This window comes from Pristis pectinata, chromosome 3 (assembly GCF_009764475.1).
Source record: "Pristis pectinata isolate sPriPec2 chromosome 3, sPriPec2.1.pri, whole genome shotgun sequence".
Taxonomy (NCBI): Eukaryota; Metazoa; Chordata; class Chondrichthyes; order Rhinopristiformes; family Pristidae; genus Pristis; species Pristis pectinata.
The window spans coordinates 14,767,233-14,793,166 of NC_067407.1; the positions used below are offsets into that span (position 1 = coordinate 14,767,233).

The window sequence follows — 25,934 nt, forward strand, 5'->3', positions numbered from 1 at the left end:
TTAACAACCAGCTACCAACAACATTCAAATCAAAATTCCTGATTATAAGCATACAGGGATAGCATGACGCAGCTTGCAAACAAGTAATGGCAGGTTTCTTGAAATAGCTAGTCTAAATACTTCTGCATGTCTGGGCATACTTGGCATTTTGTTTCCAAATCCACGTAGTTAAAAATTGTATTTTGTTCAAAAATACACACTGATTTTCTGAAAGTAGTCTAAATCATCTCCTGAAAAAAAGTAAGTGCAAACTGATGAATAAAAATTAAAAATACCTCAGGCTATGGAAATCTGACAAAAAGTAACAGCAAATGCTGGAAACACTCAGCAAGTCAGGTCACATCTGTGTAGAAACAGTTCAAACCTTTCAAATCAAAGGCCCTTCGCCATTTCTGGTTCAGGGTCTTGAACTTGAAATGATAACTCTGCTTCTCTTTCCACAGTTGCTACCTGACCTGCTGGATGTTTCCAGCATTTTATGTTTTTAAATTGCCATTTGATGAAGGCATGTTTGTGAATAGTAATTAAGCGTCAGTTTACAATTTGTTTACCAGCTCTAATGCTTAAAGTACAATTAGCCGTGATGAGCACTTTTTCCCCTCTGTTCAATTTTCCCCTCCCATTCAAAATGTAATATTTTCATTGAATATTGGAATAGTAAAGTAAAAATGGATTGAATTTTTCCAACTAACATACAGGTATCAAGCTGCAATGACACAGCATTGTGATTCATCCTTGCTACTTGGATCTCTTTAGGAAAAAGATCCTCTGACAATAAAGATTTACAGCGAGACCCTGGGAACCAACAACCACTTCCTACATCTTGGGAGCCACCTCAGCAAAGGCAGACATCGATGATGAAATTCACTCATCTTCAATGAACCATTTCAGCCTTTGGTTCCTTGAGGAAAAGGGTGTTTGAAGATCAAGACCTCAAACCTCGCACAAAACCCATGGTCTACTGGTAGCGGTGATCCTTGTCCTCTATGTGCTTCTGAGACTTGGTCTACCTACAGCAGGCATCTCTAAGTACTGGATGGATACCACTGATGCCATCTCCACAAAATCCTTCAAATCCACTGGAAGGATAAGTGAACCAATATCAGCATCCTCGGCAAGGCCAACTTCTCCAGCACTAAAGCCCAAGTTGGTTCTGCTGGGCAGGCCAAGTTGTTCACATGTCCGACACGAGACTCCCAAATCCAACCCGCTGTTCTGAGCTTTGTAGTGCAAAGAGATTGCCAAGCAGACAGAAGAAAACATTTAAAGATACGCTTGAAGCTTCCTTGTAAATTGTAATATCCACCAATTCCTGGGAATCTTTGTCTCATGACTGCTCAGCGTGGAAGAGGAGTGTGCAGGACAGCAGTGAGAATGTCTACGTGTCAGTAGCTCACAGAGGCCCAATGTAAGCAGGAGAAGTACACCACCTCACAAAATACATGCCACCCATACTGTCAGTCAATTCTTGCCCCATCTAATGAAGAATCTGGCAAAAGCTGTACTTCTCTGCAAATAAAAATGAAGACTCAAAACCTTATCGCCCATCTCTAAACAATTCATCATGAAATGATATTGATTGATGCAGCACAGTGGTATAGGGAGATGCAGAGGTAGAAAGATTCAAACTCAGAATCACAGCACACTCAAAGGACATTCAGCACATGTTCTATCTGTTCAGTCTGTCCTATGAAAGAGCAATTCAGCTAGTCTCACGCACTTTCCTTCCCCCCCCCCACCCCCTGTATTTCATCTCCTTTTAATACTGATCCAGTTCATTTTTCAACATCATGATAGCTCCCACAATTCCCTCAGACTTTAAACACTCACTGAATAAAATAGAATTCCTCATGTCACTTTTGGTTCTTTTGCCAATCATTTTCATTCTATGCCTTCTGTTCCTTCACACACAAATGCAAAGTTTTTTTTTATAAATCCACTCTATCTAGATACTTCATGATTTTCCTATTCTAAGAATAACACCAGATATTCCATTCTATCCACTTAACTGAAGTCTCTCATTCCCTCATGCTAGTAAATCTCTCAAGCATCCTTGCTAAGAACTTATCCTCAAGTGTGATGCCCCAGAATTGGGCACAATACTCCTTGCTGCAGCCAAACTAATCTCTTATAAAAGGTTCATTGTGACTTCCTTGTTCTAATACACTGTCTGTTTACATATGTCAGGATCCTGTCTGCATTGCTATACAGCTATTTCAACCTCCCCTGCCACTTTCAATGATGTACATACAATCCTCCCCCATCCCACCCCTACCTGGTCCACTAGCATGTCTATATGTTTTTGAAGTGTTTTTCCTTTTCTCCACACAGTGCACCACACTTCCAAGTTTTGTATTGACAGCAACTCTTAGATAGACACATGTCCGGCCATTTATCCACTTCAGCTTGTCGTATGATTGCATTTGTTACATTAATGGCCAAGAGATCCATTCTATTTAAATGGAAGGATCCTATACTTCCTACCACATTTCAATGGTTTTCTCAAACTATAATATGTTTAAACTTAGAAAAAATTAGGAGTGGTACTGTTGATCCTTCGCTTAAATTTGAGGAAGTTTGAAGTCCATTTATTCAGTATTTCCATATGATGTAAGCAGACCTTTTCCCAATCCCTTTCAATAACCTTTGAATATAGAGGAACAGAGTTAACGACATAATAATTTTTTTTAACTAAAGAAATAACAGTCCAGTCTTTTTTGTGAAGTTTTTGGTTTATTTTTATTATTTTTTTTAATTTTGGGGTTCTCTTTTCATATAATTAAATTTCTTTTTAAATTCTTTTGTATCATGTTCACTTAGTAAGAGATTGGGAGGTTCAGATTATATATTTTACTCCCTGTGAGTGTAATTATTGTTATCCCAATCTCTTTGCACCATGTGTATAATCACTAATGTTATGTCTATCAATTTGAAATTTAATTTGAAATTTAATAAGATTGAAAAAGAAAGAAAGACACATGAATGATAGAGAAATGGAGGGCTATGTGGGAGGGAAGGGTTAGATAGATCTTAGAGCAGGATAAAATGTCGGCACAACATTGTGGGCTGAAGGGCCTGTACTGTGCTGTAATGTTCTATGTCTATGTTTGTAATTTGTGGTCTGTACACCCTTGTCCAAGTCATTAATGTACAGTAAGAAAAGCAGTGTTTCTATTACCAACCCTGAGAAGCATCACTGTACATACCAGACTGAATAATAACTATCTACAACTACGCTCTAATTCTTATTCATTAGTCAATTTTTTTTTAATCCCCTTTTATTTATTCTCTGGGCTTCGATATAGCTAAGCCTGATATGCAACACAATATCAAATGCCTTTTGAAAGTCCACATACACCAAATCAACATTCCCTCATCAACCCACTCTGTGAATTCATTAAAAAAATTCTATTAAGTTAGTTAACCATGATTTACCTTTAACACATCCATGTTGACTCTCAATAGGCAATCCACACTTGCACAAGTAACTACCAATTCTCACCCTGATGATCTTTTCTACAAAGATCAAACTGACTGAATTGTATTTGTTGGGTTTTTCCTTGCACCTTTTTTTGAAATAAGGATGTAACATTTGCAGATCGCCAATCCTCATGCACCATCCCCATATTTACAGATAAATGCAGAAAGTCATACAGCACAGAAATAGGCCCTTCATTCAAGCACCTATTTACAATAACCATACACTAACCCTATTTTATTCTCTCCTCATTCCCATCAACCACCCCTCCTCTCCCTAATTCTATCATTCACCTATATACTAGGGACAATTTACCATGGGAAATTAACTACCAATCTGCACTTCTTTGGGATGTGGGAAGAAACTGGGGATGCCAGAGGGAACCCATGCAACTACTGGAAGAGCGTGCAAACTCCAGAGAAAACACCAGAGGTTGGGATTGAACCCAGGTCACTGGAGCTTTCCACCCTCAATTCCCACAGAAACCAAACATGCATCCAATCTGGATTGAGTGATTTATCCATGATAAGCGCAGCAAGCATTTACGTAGTGCCTCTTCATTGATATTTAACTCATCCAGCAACTCATAAGACCTACATCTTCCTTCATAAAATCAGATGTGGAATGCTCATTTAGTTCTTCAACCATGTCCTTTATGGCCCATTTAGCTCCATCTCTCCTTTTCATGCAACATTACCTGCTGCTAACCCATTTGCACTTTTGTTCCTCTTGACTTGATTCAACCAACTCCAGACAGGCCTCCCTCACTCTATCCTACACAAACTCGAGGTTGCCCAGAATTAGAGTCATACAGTGCAGAAACAGGTCTAGTGACCAACTATGCCCATGCAACCAACAAGAACCTTTCTGCACTGATCTCATTTACCAGCACTTGGTCCGTAGCCTTCTTTGCCTTAACAATTCAATTGCTCATCTATGTGCTTCTTAAATGTTGTGAGAATACCCACCATGATATCTGCTAAACTATTTGCACCATCTCTTTCAACCATTGCCCATGCCTAAATTTCCACAACTGACCCCTCCCCCTCATGAAGCAAATCCTTGGTGTTAAACTGCTCACCATTGTTTTCAAATCACTCCGCAGACTCACATTGTCCAATCTCTACCATTCCTATAATTTCTCCGATTCTGGTCTCTTAAACTTAATTGTTCTACCATTGGACATCAATTGCCAAACTTCTGTGTGCTGGAGTTCCACCCAGAATACTTTCCAACTCTTCCTCCCCCCTTTAAGACTACCTTCAAAATTTCTCCTTGCAGTGTGTCAAATTACATAGTAGTTTTCTGAAGTGACTTGGGCCATTTTGGTTTATTAAAGATACCACTAAAATGTAGGTAGTAGTTATAGTAATCTACAATGAAAGCAGCTCAAATATAAAGGGAAGGCATCCAAATGTCGATAACTACTTTAAAATGCTGCTTCAGTATGCAGTAAATAAAGGGTTCTGTGTGAGTAACCGGAAAACTATTTCTACTGGTAGGAGAGACAATATTCTGGGGAAAACAGATTTTCAACACCCTCAGAAGAACCTGAGCAATAACAAGTTCTATTCTGATGAAATATATCAGTCTCTTGTTCCACAGTTGCTGACTCACTTGCTGAATATTTACAACCCTTTCTATTTTTATTTCAAATTTCCAATATCTACAATTTTCTTAAATAAATTTACACAGCAAACGTGATCTGAAATGCACTCTCTCAAGTGGCGGTGTCACAGGTACAAAGGCAACTTTCAAAAAGGAACTGGATATATGGTCTAAATAGAAGAATTGAAAGGATATGGGAAACAACAGGATGATAAGAATAATCAGATAAACTCTTTTTATAGATCTGGCATAAACAAAGGACCTAATTGGCTGCTTTTCTGCTGATTAAGTCTTTAATGTTATATCCACTCTATTGAAGCTTTAGATTAAACGACATAACTAGTTTAATAGACATCAGCCTTTACACTCTAAATAGCATTCAAAATAATCTTAATTTTAAACTAGTTCTGACCGCATAATGGTTTAAATAATACTTTAAGAATAGTAAAGTAAAATGAATGGATTTTGCTTGAAAACATTTTACCATCCTGCATTGCAAACACTTAAAATTTAAATTCAGACATAGTTAGAACCTGATCACTTATCAGGCCATTGTATCAATTAAGATAATGCTAACGTAGGAAATTGGTCTGAACAATGGTGAAGCAGGAACAAGCAAGCAGCGTCCCCAAAGTGCTTTAATGTCAAGTTAGCCAAAACAAAAAGGCACCCATAACTACATTACTGGATCATATTTGATTAATGTTCAGTTGAAGTAAAGGAACTACACTAAGCAAAGCACTGCAGTGGTGGAAATCTAAAAATAAGAAAACAGGGCAATACTCAATCAGTATTGAAGCAAATGCACAGAGAAAATTAAAGTTAAATTTGTAAGTCAATTATAGACACAGAATCATAGAAAATATACAATACAGAAAAAGGCTACTTTACAACAACTTTGTGTTCAATATCAGCAAAACCAAGGAACTGATTGTCGACTCCAGGAAAAGGAAGTCAGGCAAACACACACCAGTCGTCATTGAAAGGTCTGTGTCTGCAGTGGAAAGGGTGAGCAGCTTCAAGTTCCTGGGTGCCAACATCTCAGAGGATCTAACCTGGGCTCAGCTCATAGATGTAACCATGAGCAAGGCACGCCAATGTCTCTACTTTCTTAGAAGTTTAAGGAGATTCATCATTTCATTGAAGACTCTGACAAACTTCTACAAATGTACAGTGGAAAGCATTCTGTTGGATTTGACTGTTTTAAGTAGTTTTTTTAATATGTATGGTGTTTAATACACCTCAAGTGGCTGTACAAGGTATAACCGCTTTTTAGCTTATTTGTTCATCCATCAGTTGAATACGTGTTTTCTCATTGGTTGGTTTTGCCTCAGGTATCTAATAGGTTTCCTGATTGGACTATTGTTATCTGAGGAGTACCTCTTATCTCAGGTATAAAAGGTGTCGATTTTTGTTAATCTCTCTCTTGCTCTCTTCCACCCCCCTCCCCCCGCCCCCGCCCACCCCCCCCCGGCGCTAGCTCATTTTTAGTTCCTGTGTCTCGGCTCATCTCCTAGTAGTAAGGCTAGTGCCATGTGCTCTGTGACTGTTTCTGTGTTTTAAACTTTTCCAATAAAACTTTGTGAAGTACCAAGTTGTCTTCAACTCATTCTTGGACTCCTGAAAGAACCTGCGGATTTGAAAATAACCGAATCCGACAATTCTGACTGGTTGCAGCTTGGTATGAGAAGGTCAATGCACTGGAACACAAGAGGCTACAGAGGGTGCTGGACTCAACCAGTTCCATCACAGGTACCATTCTCCCAACCATCGAGGACATCCCCAAGAGGTGATACCTCAGGAAGGTGTCATCCATCAGTAAGGACCCCCCCACCATCTGGGCCATGCCCTCTTCTCATTACTGCCATTAGGCAGTAGGTACAGGAGCTTGAAGATTCACACATCAAAAGTTCAACAACAGCTTCTTCCCCACTGCCATCAGGTTTTTTTTAAATTAAATTTTTAAAATTTTATTTACAGTGTGGTAACAGGCCCTTCCGGCCCAACGAGTCCATGCCGCTCATTTTAAACCCCTATGTTAACCTACGCATACATCTTTGAAATGTGGGAGGAAACTGGAGCACCCAGAAGAAACCCATGCAGGCACAGGAGAACGTACAAACTCCTTACAGACAGCGACGGTTGAACCAACCTGAAAAACGCTAAATTCTTTCCATCAAGTCGAAAGTCAAGCTTATTGTCTTATGCACAAGTTATATGTAATTTATGTTAATTTAAGTTTATGTAATTCATGTTGTCATGTTTGTAATGTACTGTGCTGCTGCCGCAAAAAGCCAATTTTCGTGTATTTATATCCTGGGTACATATAGCTTTGACAATGAACTTGAAGTTTGAACTTGAAACTTGGTCCATGATGTCTATGTCAGTTGAAAAAGAGCTGCCCAGACTAATCCCATACTCCTACCCTAGGCATACAGCCTTGCAGGTCATGGCTCTTCGAGTACACATCCAAGTACTGAATAAATGTGCTGAGGGTTTCTGCCTTGACCACATTTTCAGTCAGTGTTCCAGACTCTTTCATCCTCTGGGGGGAAAAAAAGAGTTTCCTCATCTACTTTAAATCTATGCCTCCCAGTTTGTGAGCCTTCTGCTAATGGTACCATTTCCTTCCAATTTTGTCTGGGTGTCCAGTTGTCCCCTCAATTTTACACACACCAAATTGCAGCATTGAAATTAGGAATGTGGAGTCAAAGCAACATGGAAGGTAAAGCTGGACAGCCAACGTTAACTTGGAGAGGAGCAAGTAATGCAAATTCTTGACATGTCTGTTAACATGGTTAAATAGGGTCATTTAAAGCCACCTGGATAAGTGCATGGATAAGAGAGATTTAGAGGGCTATGGGCCAGACGCAGGCAGATGGACTTGCTCGCTGGGCAACACACTTGGCATGGAAGATTTGGGCTGAAGGACCTGTCTCCATGCTGTATGACTCTATAACTAATGGTTAAATGGGGTCATATATTGATCTTTTACTTGTTGACAACAAAATAAGCATTTATTTCCCATATTTTCTGACGAAGGACCTAGGACATGAAACATTCACTGCTTCTCTTCCACAGATGCTGCCTGACCTTCCAGTTGTTTCCAGCATTTTCTGTGCTTATTTACCACACTTTGGTTTGTCTCAAACCACTATACCGCACCTTAAGCCAATAAGAATGGAAAGATTTTAAACTGAATGCTTATGGATTTCATTTGAACTCATACAGATTGTGAAAATTCATGACTAGGAAGTTTTGTCATGCTTTTCAGAATAAGTATTAACCCCTACCCCCCAATTATTCCCTCCAGTCTGAAATCTGCTACATATAACTTGACACTGGGTTATTGGGTTGGGTGCTGGAGGCACATAAAAGCAACTGAAGTGATAATAATAATATCTTGGGCATTAGGACAGACTGTCTTACTTTATATTAAATATATTTGAGGTAACAGTTTTTAATGATCCAGAATAATATCAAGTAATTTTAATTTGCACTTTAAAAAACTGTGTATTATTTATCTTTCCAACTGCATTGTTTATTCCATCTCTTTTATTCATCATAATGCTTCATAAACTTAAGGTGCAATGTATGCCAGTAAGTAATTTTGGTGAAGCTTTTCATAACTATTAGAAGAACAAACGGTTAAAATTGACTGGAGGATATAGCAGTCTTTTATGACCTACAGTAATACTTACTTGAAGTATCATTAAGTTATTCTCTGCAGTAGTTTACAAACAAAAGACTGCATGACATCAGCTTTTACAAAAGGTTATGAAATACTATGTTGATGGTTTAATAATTCACCTTGAATGTACTTTGGTATAGCCATTAGTTAAAACAAAATATAGTGTACATCAAAAAACATGCATCATGCAGTCAAAAATACTTCCATCTACACAATATTCTGTTCATCTCTGCAGGTGCTGCCTGATCTGAATATTTGACATTATTCAAAAAGACATTCTACATTTAAAATGAGGCAGAATCCATCCAGTCATTTGTATTCCAAAAAGTATGACTCATGAAGCAGTTCATCAAATCTGCAGCCGTAAATCACCAGGAAGTATTCTATTTAGATATGATTCATTGCAGTATCACTGGCCCAAAACATAATAACAGTAAAAAGAAAATGTTAATCTGAATATTCATGTCCCCCTGTTAAAGTCAAGCAATTAAACTTTAACAAAAATGTAAGTTTAATAAAATTGCAAACAGCATGTGTTATCCAGAGCTTCTCTACAGTTTGTCACAATCTGTCATAGCTGACCAATGAGGGCCTCATACAGAATCACAACTGAAAGTAGCCATTTGACTCATTGTACTAGTGCCAATTCTTTGTAAGGGCTATCCAATTAGTCCCATTCCCTTGATCTTTTCCCACAGCCTATTTTCCTACTTCAACCATTTATTCAATTGACTTTGAGAGTTATTATTGAATCAGCTTCTATTGCCTTTCTAGACAGTGTTTTACAGATCAAAAGCTGGCTATTGCAAATTCCTCCTTTCCCCTCTGACCCTTCTTTACATGAACTTAACCACAAGCTTCTTCAAGCATGGCATTTTTCAAAAAAAAAAGCTTTATGGTCAGCACCTCAACAGCAGCAAAGGTCAGTTGGCCATTCATCTCAAAACTAAATTAATGTCTGTTGGACAACATCATGCTTAATACGGTCATTACATTCAACAACATGATAAAGTCTATTATTTTTCTAACTCTGATTAACAAAAGGGAATTCTGAAAAAAAGCACAGAAATTCATGCAATTCTGTGTGTCCAATAAAATATTATTTCTAATTACAACTGATGCAGGGGAAAAATCACTTGCTAATGCTCAATTAAAATATCTTAAAAATACCATTTTTTTTTAGCATAATATCTGTACCTAACAAAACCAGGTAATTCTCTTCTCTTTACCGTAAATTGCCTTTCAGAAGCATCAGCAGGGAGAGAAGTACTCTCTCTCTCCATGGATGCTGTGTTCCATAATTTTCTATTTCTGATTTGTAGTATTCCCAGATACGTCACTTTTGTATTCCTTTGCAAATCTCTCAATTCACATGAAAAAAATAACCCTGCCAGTCTAAATTGAAAACTTAACCAAGATTTTTTATTAATGGCCCAAATTCCAAATACAAACACAGATAAATAAATTTAGAAACACTGTATAGTCCAGTTGATGAACACAGTACCATTCAGATTATAATTCCACAAAATAGAATAGCATTTTTAAAAATCAACTCAAATCAGAATAAAATGTCCTTCCATTGTATAAGTTGAATCTATTCTTGGCCATGTTCCATGATCATATTTTCTCTCCTTAGCTTTGGTTCTTCTGGTTGACTCCAAAATGGCCTTGCTAGGTACTTATTTCAAGGGGCAATGGAGGGTGAGGGTGGGGGGAGTGATTAAACACTGGCCTTACTGAAGCCCATGAACAAATAGACTGTCATATTTTTCCAACTCTCTTTCCTACCTATTTACGTGTTATCATTTAATTTAGCAAGCACACCTCTGGTGTCTTCATTCAAGTCATTTTTACAAATTGGAACAGCACAGATTCCTGTGGCCCACCTATGCCCACTCTTAACCTGACTAACAGGAAATAATCTTTTGTCTGTGCCAAGAGGTTACTTATTACACCATGTGCTTCTATTTTCTGAAATAACCTTGGATTCAGCAACAACTTACCAAATACCGTAGTTCTTCCATTGTTCTCATTTATCTACAACACATTTCTTCATTGAAATCCAATAATTTGGTCAAACACAAATTACCTTTCACAAGATCATTATTTCTCTAAGTGCCCAGTTGTAAGCTTCTAACATAACCTCAAGACACATGTTAAGTAAATGACCTGTAGTGTTCTGTCTACCATTCTTTCTGAATAAGAGTTACATTTGATATTTTTCTTCCCCCAAATATAGGAAAGTTTGGAAAATTAACACGAATACATCAACTCTCTCTCTCTAGCCACTTCTTTCAATACCATTGTCTCAAGTCCATCAGGACCAAGGGATCTGTCAGTTTGCAGCTCAATTTGCTCAGCACTTCCCTGGTGATTATAATTCTAAGTTCCTTCCTTCCAATTTCTGATCTGAGATGTTACTTCTATCATCTATAGTGACGACTGAAGCAAAATATCTGTGCAAATCATGTCATTTCCTTATTTTCCATCATTAATTCCTGACTCTCTCTATTGGACCACTGCTCACTCTTAATTTTTTTAAAAATCCTTATAGAAACTGTTTTTACAGTTCTAGCTCTTTGTCTCATACTCTAATTTTACTTCATTAATTTTTTAGTCATTCATTCTTTCATTTTTATATTCTATCTAACCTTCTCACCTGCCACTCACCTTTTCACATTGGAAACCTTTTACCTTTAACTTTTTTTTCCCAAGTTGACCATGGATGGTGGGTCCTCTTCTGAGAATTTTTCTTTCTTGCTGGAATGTGTCTATACTGCATATTCTGAAATATTCCTCATCTGTCACATCTCAATTGACCAATCCCTTGGCCTAATTTGTCAATTCACTTCAGCTAGCCCTCATGATTGCCCTATTTTAAGTTTAGAATACTAGTCTTGGGCTAATTCTTCTCTCCCTCAAATTAAGTAAAGAATACAATCACAACATTATTTTAAGGGTGCCTTCACTATGAGGTTATTAGTTAATTTCATCTCATTGCACAATACCTGCTCCAGTCCAGCCTGCTCTCTGGTTGGCTGCTAAAAAATTATCCCCAAAACACTCGAACTTCTCACCAAGGCCATCACTGTCCATCTGATTTACGCAGATGAAGATCCCCTATGATTATCGCCGTACCTGTCTGACAAGCTCCCATCATTTCTTCTTCTATACTCCACCCTACTCTCTGGTTACTGTTCGGGGGCCTGCACACTAATCCCACAAGTGAGTTCTTGCCTTCATTATTTCTCATCTCCATCAAAGCTACTGGTTTCTTGAACTTAGGTCATCCCTCTTTATGTCAGTAAGACTATCATTAGTTAACTAAATCTGCAAGAAGCAGCCATTTGGACCATCAAGTCCACATTAGCTCTCAGAGCATTTCCATCAATCTCATTCCTCCACTTATTTCCCAGTAATTTATTCCCTCTGATGTGCACCCCGATCTCCAACCACTGACCTACAGCTGGGATAGTTTATTGTAGCCAATTAATCCTACTAACCAGGGACGTGGGAGGAAACCAGAGCAATGGGGAAACCCACACAGTCACAGGGTAAATATGCAATCTCCATACAGACAGCACCCAAGTTCAGGACTAAACCTAGGTCACTGGAGCTGTGAGGCAGCAGCATGACCTGTGGCTGCGACTGAAAAAAAGACATTACTAAATATTCAATTCACATGAACAATATTTGTAAAATTAGGTTACTTCCTTTGGATTATGAGCACAGAACGAGATGTGAAAAGAAAATTATCAGGCTTCAAGCAAAAAAAAAGGAACTAAATCTTAATCCTATTAAATGCACAGAATAGACTCCCAAAATAGTAAGTTGTTGAGTAATATCTTCAAATATTTTATTATACTAAAGATTGCGGATAAATGAATGGAAATGAGCAAATACTTCTGAAATATCATCTTGACTTGCTGGGATCTAATGCTCCTCCCTCCTGCATCGCCCATCAGCTCATGCCAACCAAAAAACAAAATGCCAGCAGTTTGTTACTTAGTCAGAAATAAAAACAGGAAGTGCTGGAAATACTCAGCACATCCCACAGTGTTTTGCGGAGAGAGAAAAAAAGTTAACTTCTCAGGTCAAAGATCCTCCAGTTGTGAAGGGTTATTGATCTGAAAAATTAACTCTGGTTTCCATCTCCGCAGAGTCCTGCCTGACCGCTGAGTATTTCCTGCACTGTTTTTATTCCAGATTTCCAGCTTCTGGTTTTCAATTTCCATTGCTTTGTCAAGCTGAATTAACTAGTTTCACATGTAGGAGGTAAATTGTTGTTCACAGATAGGACAATTCAAACTGCATACTTGATGAAAAATACATCCATTGCATTGTCCACAGAAGAACAGATAGGTTGACAGAAGGTACTTGCACCCCAAGGTACCTCTGGACATCAATGCTTCTGAGGTTCCTGCCATATATTCGATATGCCCAACCAGAATTTAACTTCCCCAAGTGTATTACCTCACACTTGTCTAGATTAAATTCCATCTGCCAATGCTCCACCCAACTTTCCAGCTGTATCCTTGGATGACTTTGTTCACTATCTATGGCTCCAGCAATTTGCATGCAATTGCAAACATACTAATTATACCTCCTGCATTCTCATCCAACTACATTAGAAACAAAAAGTGCCCCAGCACCTATCCCTGCAGTACACTACTTGTTACAGATTTCCAGTCAGAAAAATACCCACCCACCACTACCCTCTGCTTCCTATCACCTGTTCTGGATCCAGTTCACCAACACACCTCGGATCCCTTATGCCTTGACCTTCTGGACCAGCCTACCATTTGGGACCTTGTCGAAAGACTTACTGAAGTCCATATAGGAAACATCTACCACCCTGCCTTCATCAATCTCCTTGGTTACCTCCTCAAAAAACTTACTCAGATTTGTGAGACAAGATGTCCCCTGTTAAAAAAAACATGCTGACTCCTCCGAGTCAGTCCCTGCCTTTCCAAGCAAACAAAAATATTGTCTCTCAGAATCTTCCCCAGCAATTTCCCTACCACTGATGTAAGGCTCATCAGCCTGTCATTTCCAAGCTTATCTCAACTGCCCTTCTTGAACAAGGGGACAACCTTAGCTTTCCTAGATTTAAGGTCCTCTGGTATCTCTCCTGACACATGCCTCCTCCAACTACACTCCTTGAATCTTGGCATTCACCAAGATATGCCTGAATTCTCTGGTTAGCCAAATGGAATGTGTCCTTTTAAGGAGAATGTTCCAGCAGTAAATGTTTGATTTCCTTAAAGAGAAATGAGGTCAGCCACACCTCCTGAAACACAACTTATCCTGATAATAAATCAAGAATGTCAGAGACAAAAGACATCCAGGTTTATTAGATCTGGATTTCATCAGTTAGTAATGCTTAATATTAAGCAGTGACTTCTTCACTCAGCTTGAAGTACATTCATTGATGGATTGCAATAAATGAAATAATAATAAAAAAAACATTCTCCTTTGTTTTTAGAGATCTAAGAACAATAACTATAATGCACATCACTGACTTTGACAACAAAGTCTGAAACATCATATTAAGATTAACTGGCAAGTTTATTCTCAAAAACTTGCCATGATTATAAAAGGCGATGATGAAATGTTTACATGTCCATAAGTCAATTTTGTCCACAAATCAGAAAATATTGAATAATCACTCAATACAGTAACCATACCTCCACTGTATTGTAATAAATAGCATCAAAAGCATGATTTAAAAGTGGAGATTACTAAAAGTGGAGAGAGACAGGAAACTAGTTCTGCCGTTTAAGAACAAGCGTACGTACGTACGTCAGACTTTTGAATTCAATAATATTGAGTGAAATCATTCATACATAGAGGTGTCCATAAGCTGGGCGTTCTTAACCCAGGAATGGCCTGTAAATGAGCTACTTTCTTTCGTCCAAGAATCTCGCTGCCTTTGTAATGAACAGGATTACAAAGGTGCAAATTAAATTCTAAACTAATGGTAAAAACTGAACGTAGCACATAGCACAATGTCAGCGGACCAATTTTACCCAAGTTCCTCAATACCTATATTTCCCCACCTGATTTCACGAGCATAATTGCTATTGATGAAAGCATACATTCAATCATGCCAACAACAGACAAAATACACTCAAGGGCAAAGGTTCACTGCAGATAACTAAGATACTTCAAAGACAACCTTGAAATTTGGCTATTGTTACAATTTTCCATGCTTATGCTTGCAGATCCATTCTAATAAGGAATTGATGCACATTTTTTGTTTCAACAATTTACTGAGGTTGGCTCTTTTCTACGTATTCTGTGCTGATGTTTTAATTCTAAAAATTGGTCCACATAAAGGCAAGAGGAACATTTCTGCCAATGGGCTGGTTTGTAAAGGATACCTGGTACAGTACTGAATCACTTGGATCAGAAGCTTCAATTCCACCAGTGCAGCTAGTAGTACTACAAGCAATCTCAGCACCATGGACTGAGAGAGGTGAAAAAAATTAGAGAAAGTATCTTGGTTTAAGGATGTTCATTATCATGACCTAAAACGTTCTACAGCTGACCAAGTAAGTTTCAAGTATAGCTACAGTTGCAAATAAGAAAGACAACAATTTACAAAGAGCAATGTCCCACAAACATCACTTTGATACTGACCAAATCTGTTTTAGCCAATTTGGAATTTAGATATAAAGTTTTGGGCAGAGACAGCTTGCCTCTTCTTCAAATTTCTGCCACATTCACATTAATGAGCAGATGGGGGCTCTGTTTAGCATCTTTACCAAAAGAATGCAACTCCAACATTGCAGATCCCTCCCAGTATGACACAGGAATGGCAACATAATTTTTGTGCTCATTCTCTTAGCTGCGATTCTTCCTTCCAATCACAACCACTTCAACAAAGGTCACAATTAACCTCAGCAGTGATCCTCAGTCAAGTACCCAGCCAATACAGCAAATTAATAAACATGTAAAGCATGGCTACCTCGGCAAGGTAGCAGAGGGCTGCTGACACCTATCAAAGGCCCTAAGCAAATGTTAATTAGCTCAAAGGGAGAGCAAACCTGCCAGAAAATGTTGTTCTACAATAACTTCCAGTTGGACTAAATTATATAAAACACAATCATCTATATCAATTTAGATTGGAATGTGCTTTAATGTTTTCTTCCTAAATTTCACCAAGCATATAAATGTTTCAGTAACAAGTTCTATTCCTGTTCTATTAAGATTCCAATGGCAGCTGGATAACTGGGAAAGGGTCATCCAGATCTTGCCTGCTTCCCCAAGAGAAAAATAGAGATCTTAAGTCATCCTCTAACATTCTCTCAAACCTCCCTAATGACCACAGTGAAGTACTCTGAAAATGACTTTTATATCAATGGGTAAAAGTGTTTGATGCAAAAAAAAAGTAAAACTAATTACATGTCCAGAACAGTTTTCATCAGTACATTGAATTTCATTAAATAAAATCAGTTTCACCATAAAGCATATTTAAAAGAAGGGAACGCTAATGAGGAACAGTTCTGAAGTGGGTGGAAGAAAGGTCATTTTGCAAAAACTTCCAAGAATATGTTCCTAGCACCTGCAAATTTGTCAAACACAATAATGTATTGCTTGTACTTCCTCAAATCTAACCTCTATGTTTTTCCAATTAGTCTTTCTTCATTTAAGTTTTGATCATGCTTATACAATGTCATGGAACACTTTGTATTACACTGTCCAACTACTTTTACCCATTCCCCCAGTACCACCCTCCAGCAACACCCTCTCTAAACGCAAGGGGCAGTGCTTCACAGAAGTGACAGACTGCAACACTGATGAAATACTAACACTATATTGTAAATCTAAAGGGTGGTTGAGCATAACTGAACAACCCCATGTGCCATCCATCTTAAAGTGTTGATGAAGGGCTCTACAATAGGTCATCTTGTACAGCGTTTGTAGGATAGGTGCAGATCCTAAATTAGATAAGGAATTGGTTGTGTTCCCTATCATGTCATGTGAAGATCAGTTACTCAGAATCAGATTTACACTTTGGCAAACTGTGGTACATCCAGCCTCTGCCTCATTTGTTTTCCTATTCCCAACCACTTGCGATCCCAGCATCTGCATTAACTTTTCGTGATCCCGTGTGGTCTATTGCTCCAGGGGCCTCCATTCTGCACGGGGCATAGTGGGCTGTGAGTGGAACCCCATAACTACAGTTTGCTAATAGTGAGGGAGAACGTGGTTTCGGAAAGAAATCTGAGAGAAAATGAGGTTAACTTTCTAACCAGGCAACTAGTACATTATTATGAGTGCAGCGAAGTTCTCTGATCAAGACTTGTTGCACCCTTAACTCCTCTTTCACCCTGAACAAGTTAAAAGTCCTTCCATTTGATCATGTATGAAGGTACATTACATCCATGTTCATAGGAAAATCTCGTTAAGAGTACAGAGAGAAAAAAGTGCCCAATGAGCTGAAACACAGCACTGTTTTATCCCATGCATCATTTGAATCATCTGACCTAAAGCCATTAAAATGTATAGTGTCACGCAAGTTGTCATGAATGGAACAAGTGATACTGAGAATTATGGGAACAGCCAATTTTTTCCCCCAATATCTGGTTGCCACCCGCACTATTCATGGCATCAAGTGTGGTGACACAAAAGGAAAGTAGAGTGGTATGCTGCACTTCCATGTTACCAAAAATCTAGATTAAGAGTCAGGTGGTTTGTCTAACTGGTAATTTCCCTGGGACAATCAAAAAGGAACTAAACAAGTTCCTCAACATAACTAAAATCATCATCTAAGGAATGTAAATGTTTGCATTTCAATTATTGTGGTGATCTCCTGAAACATATCAGCATTGTATCACGAGTCAATGGTGAATTACACGATTTCGTTCACTGCATTAGCCACAATATTTACTTTGCCCTTCCCAGAAATTATCAAACCGAGAGGGAGGGAATATACCAGAGTTAGGCACGGTAGTGTGGCGGTTAGCATAAAGCTGAGGCTGTTAGAGGTGGATACTGGCATTTGCAATTGGGTCCTCAATTTCCTGACGCAGCGGCAGCAGACAGTTAAGAGTTGGCAGTCATACATCAGGAACCATCTCAGCGGCTCACCTCAAGGCTGTGTCCTGAGCCCTTTATTGTTTAGCCTGCTCACACACGACTGTATTGCTAGATTCAACACCAACGACATCATTAAGTTCGCTGATGACACAACAGTGAGTCTGCATAGGATGAAGGTGGAGCAGCTAACAGCGTGGTGCAGATTCCACAATCTCGCCCTCAATGTGGACAAAACAAAGGAGATGGTAATTGATTTTAGGAGGGCTGGCAAGCATGATCATACACCGCTGACTATCGATGGTGCTGCTGTGGAGAGGATCAGCAACATTAAGTTCCTGGGGGTTCATTTAGTGGATAATCTGACCTCCACTATTAACACTGCAGCCATCGTTAAAAAAGCCCAGCAGCTATACCCCCTCCGGAGACTCAGAAAGGCAGGCCTCCCTATTCCATACCTCATCACTTTTTACAGGGGCACCATTGAAAGCATCCTGACCTACTGCCTCACCTCCTGGTTTGGTAGCTGCAAGGCCAACGAACAACAGCAGCTCAATAGGATGGTGAACACAGCTAGCAGGATCATTGGTGCCCCTCTCCCCTTTTTGATGGAGATCTATCAGCAACACTGCGTTTGTAGAGCTACAGCCATCATTAAGGACTTTCATCACCCTTCTCACAACCTGTTTTCCCTCCTGCCGTTGGGGAAGAGATATAGGAGCATCTGCTCTAGATCTAGTAGGATGCTGAACAGCTTTTTTCCACAAGCAGTCAGGATCATAAATGGACTGTGTCCCCTTCCACTGACAAGCTCTCCCTCCACACACACATACATACTCACATCAATACAGAACCAGTTTGATAGTTACCTGATACGCTGAACTTCATCTCGATCTGAATAAGCACTTATTAATACATAAACGCACTTTAACAGATATGAATATGTGTTGATATGTTTTTAGTTTTGTTTTAGAAATGTTTTTATAGACTATTTTAGATATTTATCACTGTTCTTTTTGTTGTACTGATATGAGCTGGTGAGAAACAATATTTTGTTTTCTTGTGTATGTAAATACTCAGAGAAATGACAATAAAGCAAATCTTGAATCTTGCCAGCGACCCGGGTTCAATTCCGGCCACTGTCTGTAAGGAGTTTGTACGTTCTCCCCATATCTGCATGGGTTTCCTCCGGGTGCTCCAGTTTCCTCCCACATTCCAAAGACGTACAAGTTAGGAAGTTGTGGCCGTGCTATGTTGGCGCCGGAAGTGTGGCGACACTTGCGGGCTGCCCCCAGAACACACTACGCAAAAGATGTATTTCACTGTGTGTTTTGATGTACATGTGACTAATAAAGATATCTTATCTTATCATGATGCTTAGCCACACTAAAATTCCATAGAGCTCATTCTTCCTGCTGTAGTGCATCAGCATTGTTAAAGATTTACTTTCTTTCATTTTGGCTGGTGGGAGATTTATACAAGCAGCAGCAGATTTCACTTTAATGTCACAACTCTGGAGAGTGGACAGTTGTGGCACAGCTGCTGCTTTATAGCTCCAGCAACCCATGTTCAATTCTGACCTGTGGTGCTGTATGGAGTTTCCATGCTCTCCCTGTGACAGCATGGGTTTCCTCCAACATTAGAAGGACTTGTGGGCTGATAGGTTAATTGGCCACTGTGTGCAGTTGAGTGTTAGAATCTGGGGGGGTGGGATGGATGGGGGTATGAGGAAGAATAAAATCGGATTAGCGCAGGATTAGTGTAAATGGATGCTGGATGATCTGCATTGGCCTAGTGGCCTGTTTCCATGCCTTATGACTCAATGTTGTTATCAGTTCAGGAAACTCCACAGCAAAACAGCCAGTTCTGAAAAATGGATATTCAGTCAACAGAATCTACAAACTGAGTGAATTAATTTGGACATCTCAAAACGAAATAACAGTATGCAATGCAGTCTCATAGCTGATTATCGGAAGGATAAGATAGCTTTATTAGTCACATGTACATCAAAACACACAGTGAAATGCATCTTTCGCAGAGTGTTCTGGGGACAGTCTGCAAGTGTCGGCACACTTCTGGCGCCAACATAACGTGCCCACAACTTCCTAACCTGTACGTCTTTGGAATGTGGGAAGAAACCCGAGCACCCAGAGGAAACCCACACAGACACAGGGAGAACGTACAAACTCCTTACAGACAGTGGCCAGATTTGAACCCAGTTGCTGTGAAGTGTTACGCTAACCACCACACTACCTCCCCCAACATTTGCCAAAAACCGAGAACTTCACTCATTTGGCAGTCAAATATGAGATTCAGCTAATCTATCACTGCAGAAAATAGGATTTTCCGGTTCTCTCTGAGCACCACTAATAACTAAAACTCAGCTTTTTTTTAAAAAAAAGTGAGAAGTGATACCGAAACACACACGTATTCAAGCCATAAATGAGAACTCTCTAAACAAGAGGTGGGATTTTGAATTAAACTGTTCAGTTCCCATTAGGGAAAAAAAATTCTGAAAATGGTGGCTACATCTAGATATCCTGAAGTATTTAACTAAATTCAAGAGAAGGAACTATAATAATCCATGATGAATAAGACAATCCAAAGAATGAGCCAATTCACAGACTCACTGGTTACAAATGTAGGAACAATTCTGACATGATGGAAAAATAAATGAGGAAGATATCCAAGAAAATCTTCCCACACACTGCAGCATCTGGTGATAGTTGAGGAGAAGCAAGCCCAGAAAATCTAGGGAATGACTGCTCAGTAAGGTATGGAAGAAACATTGATTTAAAAATGACATACCATACAAGAACAAAATGCACCAAATAAAGGTAGCAAAAATCAACACTGTGATAAGCCTCACAATAATTTGCATTTTCTGAAAATGCTAAATTTGCCATTACTCACAATCTGGCCCTGGTCCTGTTCCCCCATGACATTCAAACAGTTTTCTAGTCCCTTTGGTAGTTTAATTCCAAGAGAAGGATTGGCTGTGATACATCAATTCCCCAAATTTCAGGTGGTATTAAGTGGGGTTAAAGATTATTCAGTGGAAAGAATTCTGTCTGAGTAGATTTCACCAGTTGGATGCCTAAAAAGAACCAAATGTTACAATGTGGTGACCAAGATAGTCGCAAGAAAAAATTGTACAATAAAACAAAACTATTAAATTAACAACACATATACATCTTCTTCAGACCATTGATTAGTTAGCTCACTGCCCTGCGAGCAGTAGAGAAAACTAGGCTCAGTTAAACTAGTTCTCAAGAAAGGTCCTCGAGGTAAAATGTTAACTGCTTCCCTGCCCGCGGATGCATCTGGGATGAGCTTTGCCAGTTATTTTTGTTTCTCTTTCAGATAATTTCCAGCATCTACATTATTTTTCTTTTGTTAAAAAGGCAGGAAATGTTGGAAATGCTCAGCATATCCGCAGAGAGAAAAACAACTTCAGGCTTTTAACCTTTTGTCAGAACTTACTTTTCTCAATATCAGATTTTCTGTCTTTTATTTCACATTTCCAGCATATGCAATATTTGCATTTCCCATGGGAATATCCTTTGAACATTAAATGCAGGTTACCCTCTGCATTGGACTTGAGCTAATCAGAAGAGACACATTAAACAAATTCTCCTTGGGACCCCTTGGTTTGTGTCCTGTATCAGTGCTGACAAGAATACATTCATCACTAAGTGAAACGTAACAACTAGGTCTCCTCAACAAAGGGTTCTGCTCGACTGCAGTTAACAGGGCCCTTAATTCCATTTACCATACTTCTCTCACCAGAGCTTAAGAACAAAAGAAACAGAAGGAGTAAACCACTCAGTCCTTCATGCTTGCTCAGCCCTTCAATAAGATCACAGCTGATCTTTCTACTTGAGCTACTTTTCTGTACTAATCCCATATCCCTCAATTCTCTCTGCATCAAAAAAAATCTTTAATACCAGACAAGGCGACAGCTGAACCTCCATACCTCTCTTTGATAGAGATTTCAAAAATTCACTATTTATCTTACCTGAATGACTGACTGCTTATTTTGAGACTATGGCTCCCTTGTTCTCGACATCCCAACCTGGGGGGACATCAACTCTGCCTCAGTACTATCAACACCATAAGGATATTTAAAGTTTCAATGAGATCACCTCTCGTTCTTCCAAAATCTACAGAGACCCAGTCCGCTTAACCTCTCCCTCTGTCCACAGCCACAAAAGGGCATCACTTGTCGTCACCTTTCAACTTCACTTTACTTCACCAAACTTCAATTTAAACAGATCATCCTCTTCCATTTCCATCATCTCCAAGGCGATGTCACCACCAGACATCTCCTCCTCTCACTTTTCCATATTCCAAAGGAAGCACTGGTTCACTTTTTCATCACACCCTCCCATTGACACCTACCCAAACAACTGCGCAAGATGTAACATCCCATTTTACCTCCGCCCTTACCACAGTTCAACACAAAACATTCCTTTCAGTTGAGACAGTAATTTAGAAGTACTGCTTTAAATTTAGTTATTGATATTCCCTGCTTGCAACTAGTTATCCTTTTATAATAGGAAGATGAAAGAGAGATTGGACAACTGCTTTGCCAAATATTCCATTCAGTCTGAAAGCACTTCCAGTCATCTGTCACTTCAGTTCCCTGTCCCACTCCCATCTGCATCCTCAGCCTCCTACACAGTTCAAGCTTGAGGAACAGCACTTCATCTTTTGACTTAGTCCTGACAGTCTCATGAAATACAAATCAAAAATCAGGTTTAAATTTTTTAATTTTTAAAAAAATTTTATTTACAGCATGGTAACAGGTCCTACCGGCCCAACAGGTCTGTGCCGCCTATTTTAAACCCCATGTTAACCTACCCATACGTCTTTAGAATGTGGGAGGAAACCGGAGCACCCAGAGGAAACCCATGCAGACACGGGAGAACGTACAAACTCCTTACAGACAGTGACGGGAATCGAACCCCGATCACTGGCTCTGTAATAGCGTCGTGTTAAGTGCAAGACAAAAATTACTATAAGTTACAAAAATAAATAAATAGTGCAAAAAAAGGGTAGTATTCCTTGGACTGTTCAGAAATGGTGGGGAGAGATGTACCCAGATGGAGCCAGCTGAGTCTACAATGAAGTAGAGTTTGACAATTCTGCAGCTACCATTTTACACCACCTACTCAAGACCAATAGCTTTTTCTTACAGCCCATTACCACCTTGTTTTCACTTTGACATTCATCCATTTGGTCATTCATCTCCGTTGCATACCAATCTCCAACGCCTTCCCCTTCTTTCTGCATCTTAAAACTTGCTTGTCTCTAATTTTCCCACTGCTGAAAGATCATTGACTTGAAATATAATTCTCTCTCAGCAGATGCTGTGCAATTTTAGCATTCTGCTTCAACTTAAACAAGGAATTGTCTGTCGTGCCGATCAGTTTAAACTAATCAATGTAACTAAACAGCAGGTGATTAATCAGCTGCTCAAAATGTCTGTCAACACTGAGCAACAGCTTCAAGAATACAAGTTCATTTACGCTATTAACCAGATCAATCACTACAAGTGAATCCAAATTTAATGGGAAGAAACAAATCAAAACTGCAAAGTACAGCAGTACTCTTGCACTTATTTAAAAACACTTCTGGGCTTCACAGCTGGTTTAGTGAGTCACCAAACGAAAGCACTTGTCAAAGGGATCACCTACACTGAAGGAGCAACCCTCTCCAATCCCTGGCCTGTATCAAGGAAGAAAATGGGAAAGGTAACAGTATTTCCACCAATCTTACTAAAAAAAATCTACATTTATAGATTAAGAATAGGATTAGAAGTGGAAAGTAACTATAGGAAAACTAAAAACAAAATGACATGCTTTAATAATATGTAACACTTTCACTTCATACTTTATAAAATATATTTGATTTATATAACACAAATAACAACAACCTTTTCCAGTTTACATACCAAATAAAAACATTAACAACTGCAATGTTCATTGGCTGCCCACCTCAAAAAGAAAAACATACAGAATAATAAGCAAGCAAACCTCAGTAAGCTACCCAGGCTCAAATATTCAAGCATCAGACTCAAAGTCTCAAAAGCTTTTCAAAATCAACCACTCCAGTTTCCCATAAAGCCAGTCGTTCCAAATTAATATTTTCCATCAACATGTTTGTCATTGTAACAACAATTGTGTGATCTACATGGAACTCTTAATTTCTCAATGGGAAAAGAGTAAATTGGAACAATTGATTTCTCTTTATCATTAAATCCAACTATTTTAGTAGGATAAATTTTTCACTGCATTGTCAAGTCAGTGCCAGAGAGTTATCCAACATTTTTCGGCAGATGTTGTCTTTCTTCCTTCATTTCAGAAGAGTAGGGTACCCCTTTTACCTTGCCTCTAATCACAATGTGATTTTAATCACAGTTAGGTTCCGAAATTAGTCAAATTAGTATGGAAATGGGGTTCTAAAATTAGCCTCAGTGTACTTACAGGTAAGGGATATTACCCAAGGTTCCAAAGAATTGAGAGCATAGGAGTAGGCTGAAAGTTACTTGAACTGTACAGCATTTGCAGAAACTCACCATCCAACTGGGCACATTGTTAAAGAATTACCAGTACCAAAGAACTGCTTTACAAAAAGTAGAAAAGTGTACAGTTTTAAAAAATATTAACAATAATCAATCTGGGAATTGTCTCCAAAGGTTTAATATTGCAAAAAATTCAAACAGCTGATTGGCGAAGGGAATAAAGATGACAAGAGGGAATAACACCACCAAGTCCAAATTGGACTAAAATTTAGTATATAGAGATGAAATGACAACACATCAGCTCACCCCCTTCTGCACCAGATAATTATCCTAAATGCACCAATCTACACCTGCTTTAAAAAAGTCAGCAATATGCAACAGTACCAGCTACAATACTAAAACAAACCACAAAACCAAGACGAGTATAAAACTGCACACACCGCAGAATTTCACTTCAGTTACTGCACTGATGTGGTATTTAATTCAACGTCAACCAGGCAAAACGCTGATTGAAATTCACTTCACCCTACCGACCACTGACCAATCTACTGAAAGATTTAGGGGCGAAGGGAGTTTATTAAACGGTTGTTTAAAATGCATGTACTCATTTAAATCATCCTCCGGATTGCACGTGGAAAAATAAAGCTCAAGAAAATGATAAAATATTAATGATGATGAGCTTTCACATTTGCTTGCAAGCAGGCTGGCACTGGGGCAGCGGGAGCTGCTTGGAAATCAGGCCTGGCTGCACTACGGCAGGGTATAGCAGAGACAGCCCAACAGGGGAACATAAACAAACCATCCAACCCTCGCAGAACAACACTGGCCCCAGCCACCCCTCCCCTCAAAGTACTCCCCAGCCGCCGTCCGCCACAGCCCCGGGCCGGAGGTGGCCGCAAGAGTTGGGGCCAGTCTCGGGCCTACGGTCGACTCCCGTTGCCTGTCCGAGTTTCGGAGAGTCGGCTGACCGGCAAGCCCGGGCCGTCAGGAGGCGGGTTCCTGCACTGGAGTCCGGGGATGGACGGGGCGGGACCGGAGAGCAGAGGCCGGCCGGCTGCCTGGCCGGCCGGTCGGCGGGCCCCTGCCTGCCCGCCCCCGCTGGTTAATGGTTAAAACGGCCGGCCCTTACCTTGGAAAGATTAAACACACGCCCGCCGCCTCTCTCGCCCTCCTTTCAAAGATTAACTTCCCATGAAGGCGCCAACAGGGTGAACAGCCCGCGGTTCAAGTGTGTGCCAGAGGCCCGGACTGGGCGCACCTCCACTCGTTCAGCCGCCCGGGCAAACCCCCCCCCTCCCCACCTTCCTCCCCCCGCCCGTTCCCAAACTCGGCAGCCGGCGGGGCGGGGCGGGGCCGGTGACGTCATGGAGCCACGCCTCCTCCTCCTCCTCCTCCTCCCGCTCCAGGGGACGCCGGCTGCCCGGAGTGCCGTAATCCCGGAGCTGGGGGAAGGTGGTGAGCGGTGCCGTCCTGAGCGGTGCGGTGCAGCCAAAAGCAGAACTCCTTAGCCGGCGCAGCAAGTGGCGGTAAAAACACTGCAATCCTGAGCAGGTGCAGTGCAGTCAGGGGCAAAACAGACGTCAGTCCTG

The 25,934-nt window shown here is 39.8% G+C and overlaps 1 protein-coding gene across 4 annotated transcripts in view; it reads right to left on the minus strand.

Annotated features, from left to right (window-relative positions):
* The window catches only part of evi5a (ecotropic viral integration site 5a), a 178,981-nt gene extending 153,305 nt beyond the window's left edge, over positions 1 to 25,676 (minus strand). For 3 of the 4 annotated variants that reach the window (XM_052010846.1, XM_052010844.1, XM_052010843.1), the window contains exons 1-2: positions 25,475 to 25,676; positions 20,733 to 20,916 (exon numbers count right to left, since the gene is read on the minus strand). In XM_052010846.1, the coding sequence (XP_051866806.1) occupies positions 20,733 to 20,759 (27 nt within the window). In that variant the 5' untranslated portion in view covers positions 20,760 to 20,916; positions 25,475 to 25,676. The remainder of the gene's footprint in view (positions 1 to 20,732; positions 20,917 to 25,474) is intronic. The other variant, XM_052010845.1, reaches the window with a different exon arrangement.
* Between the last annotated feature and the right edge of the window lie 258 nt (positions 25,677 to 25,934).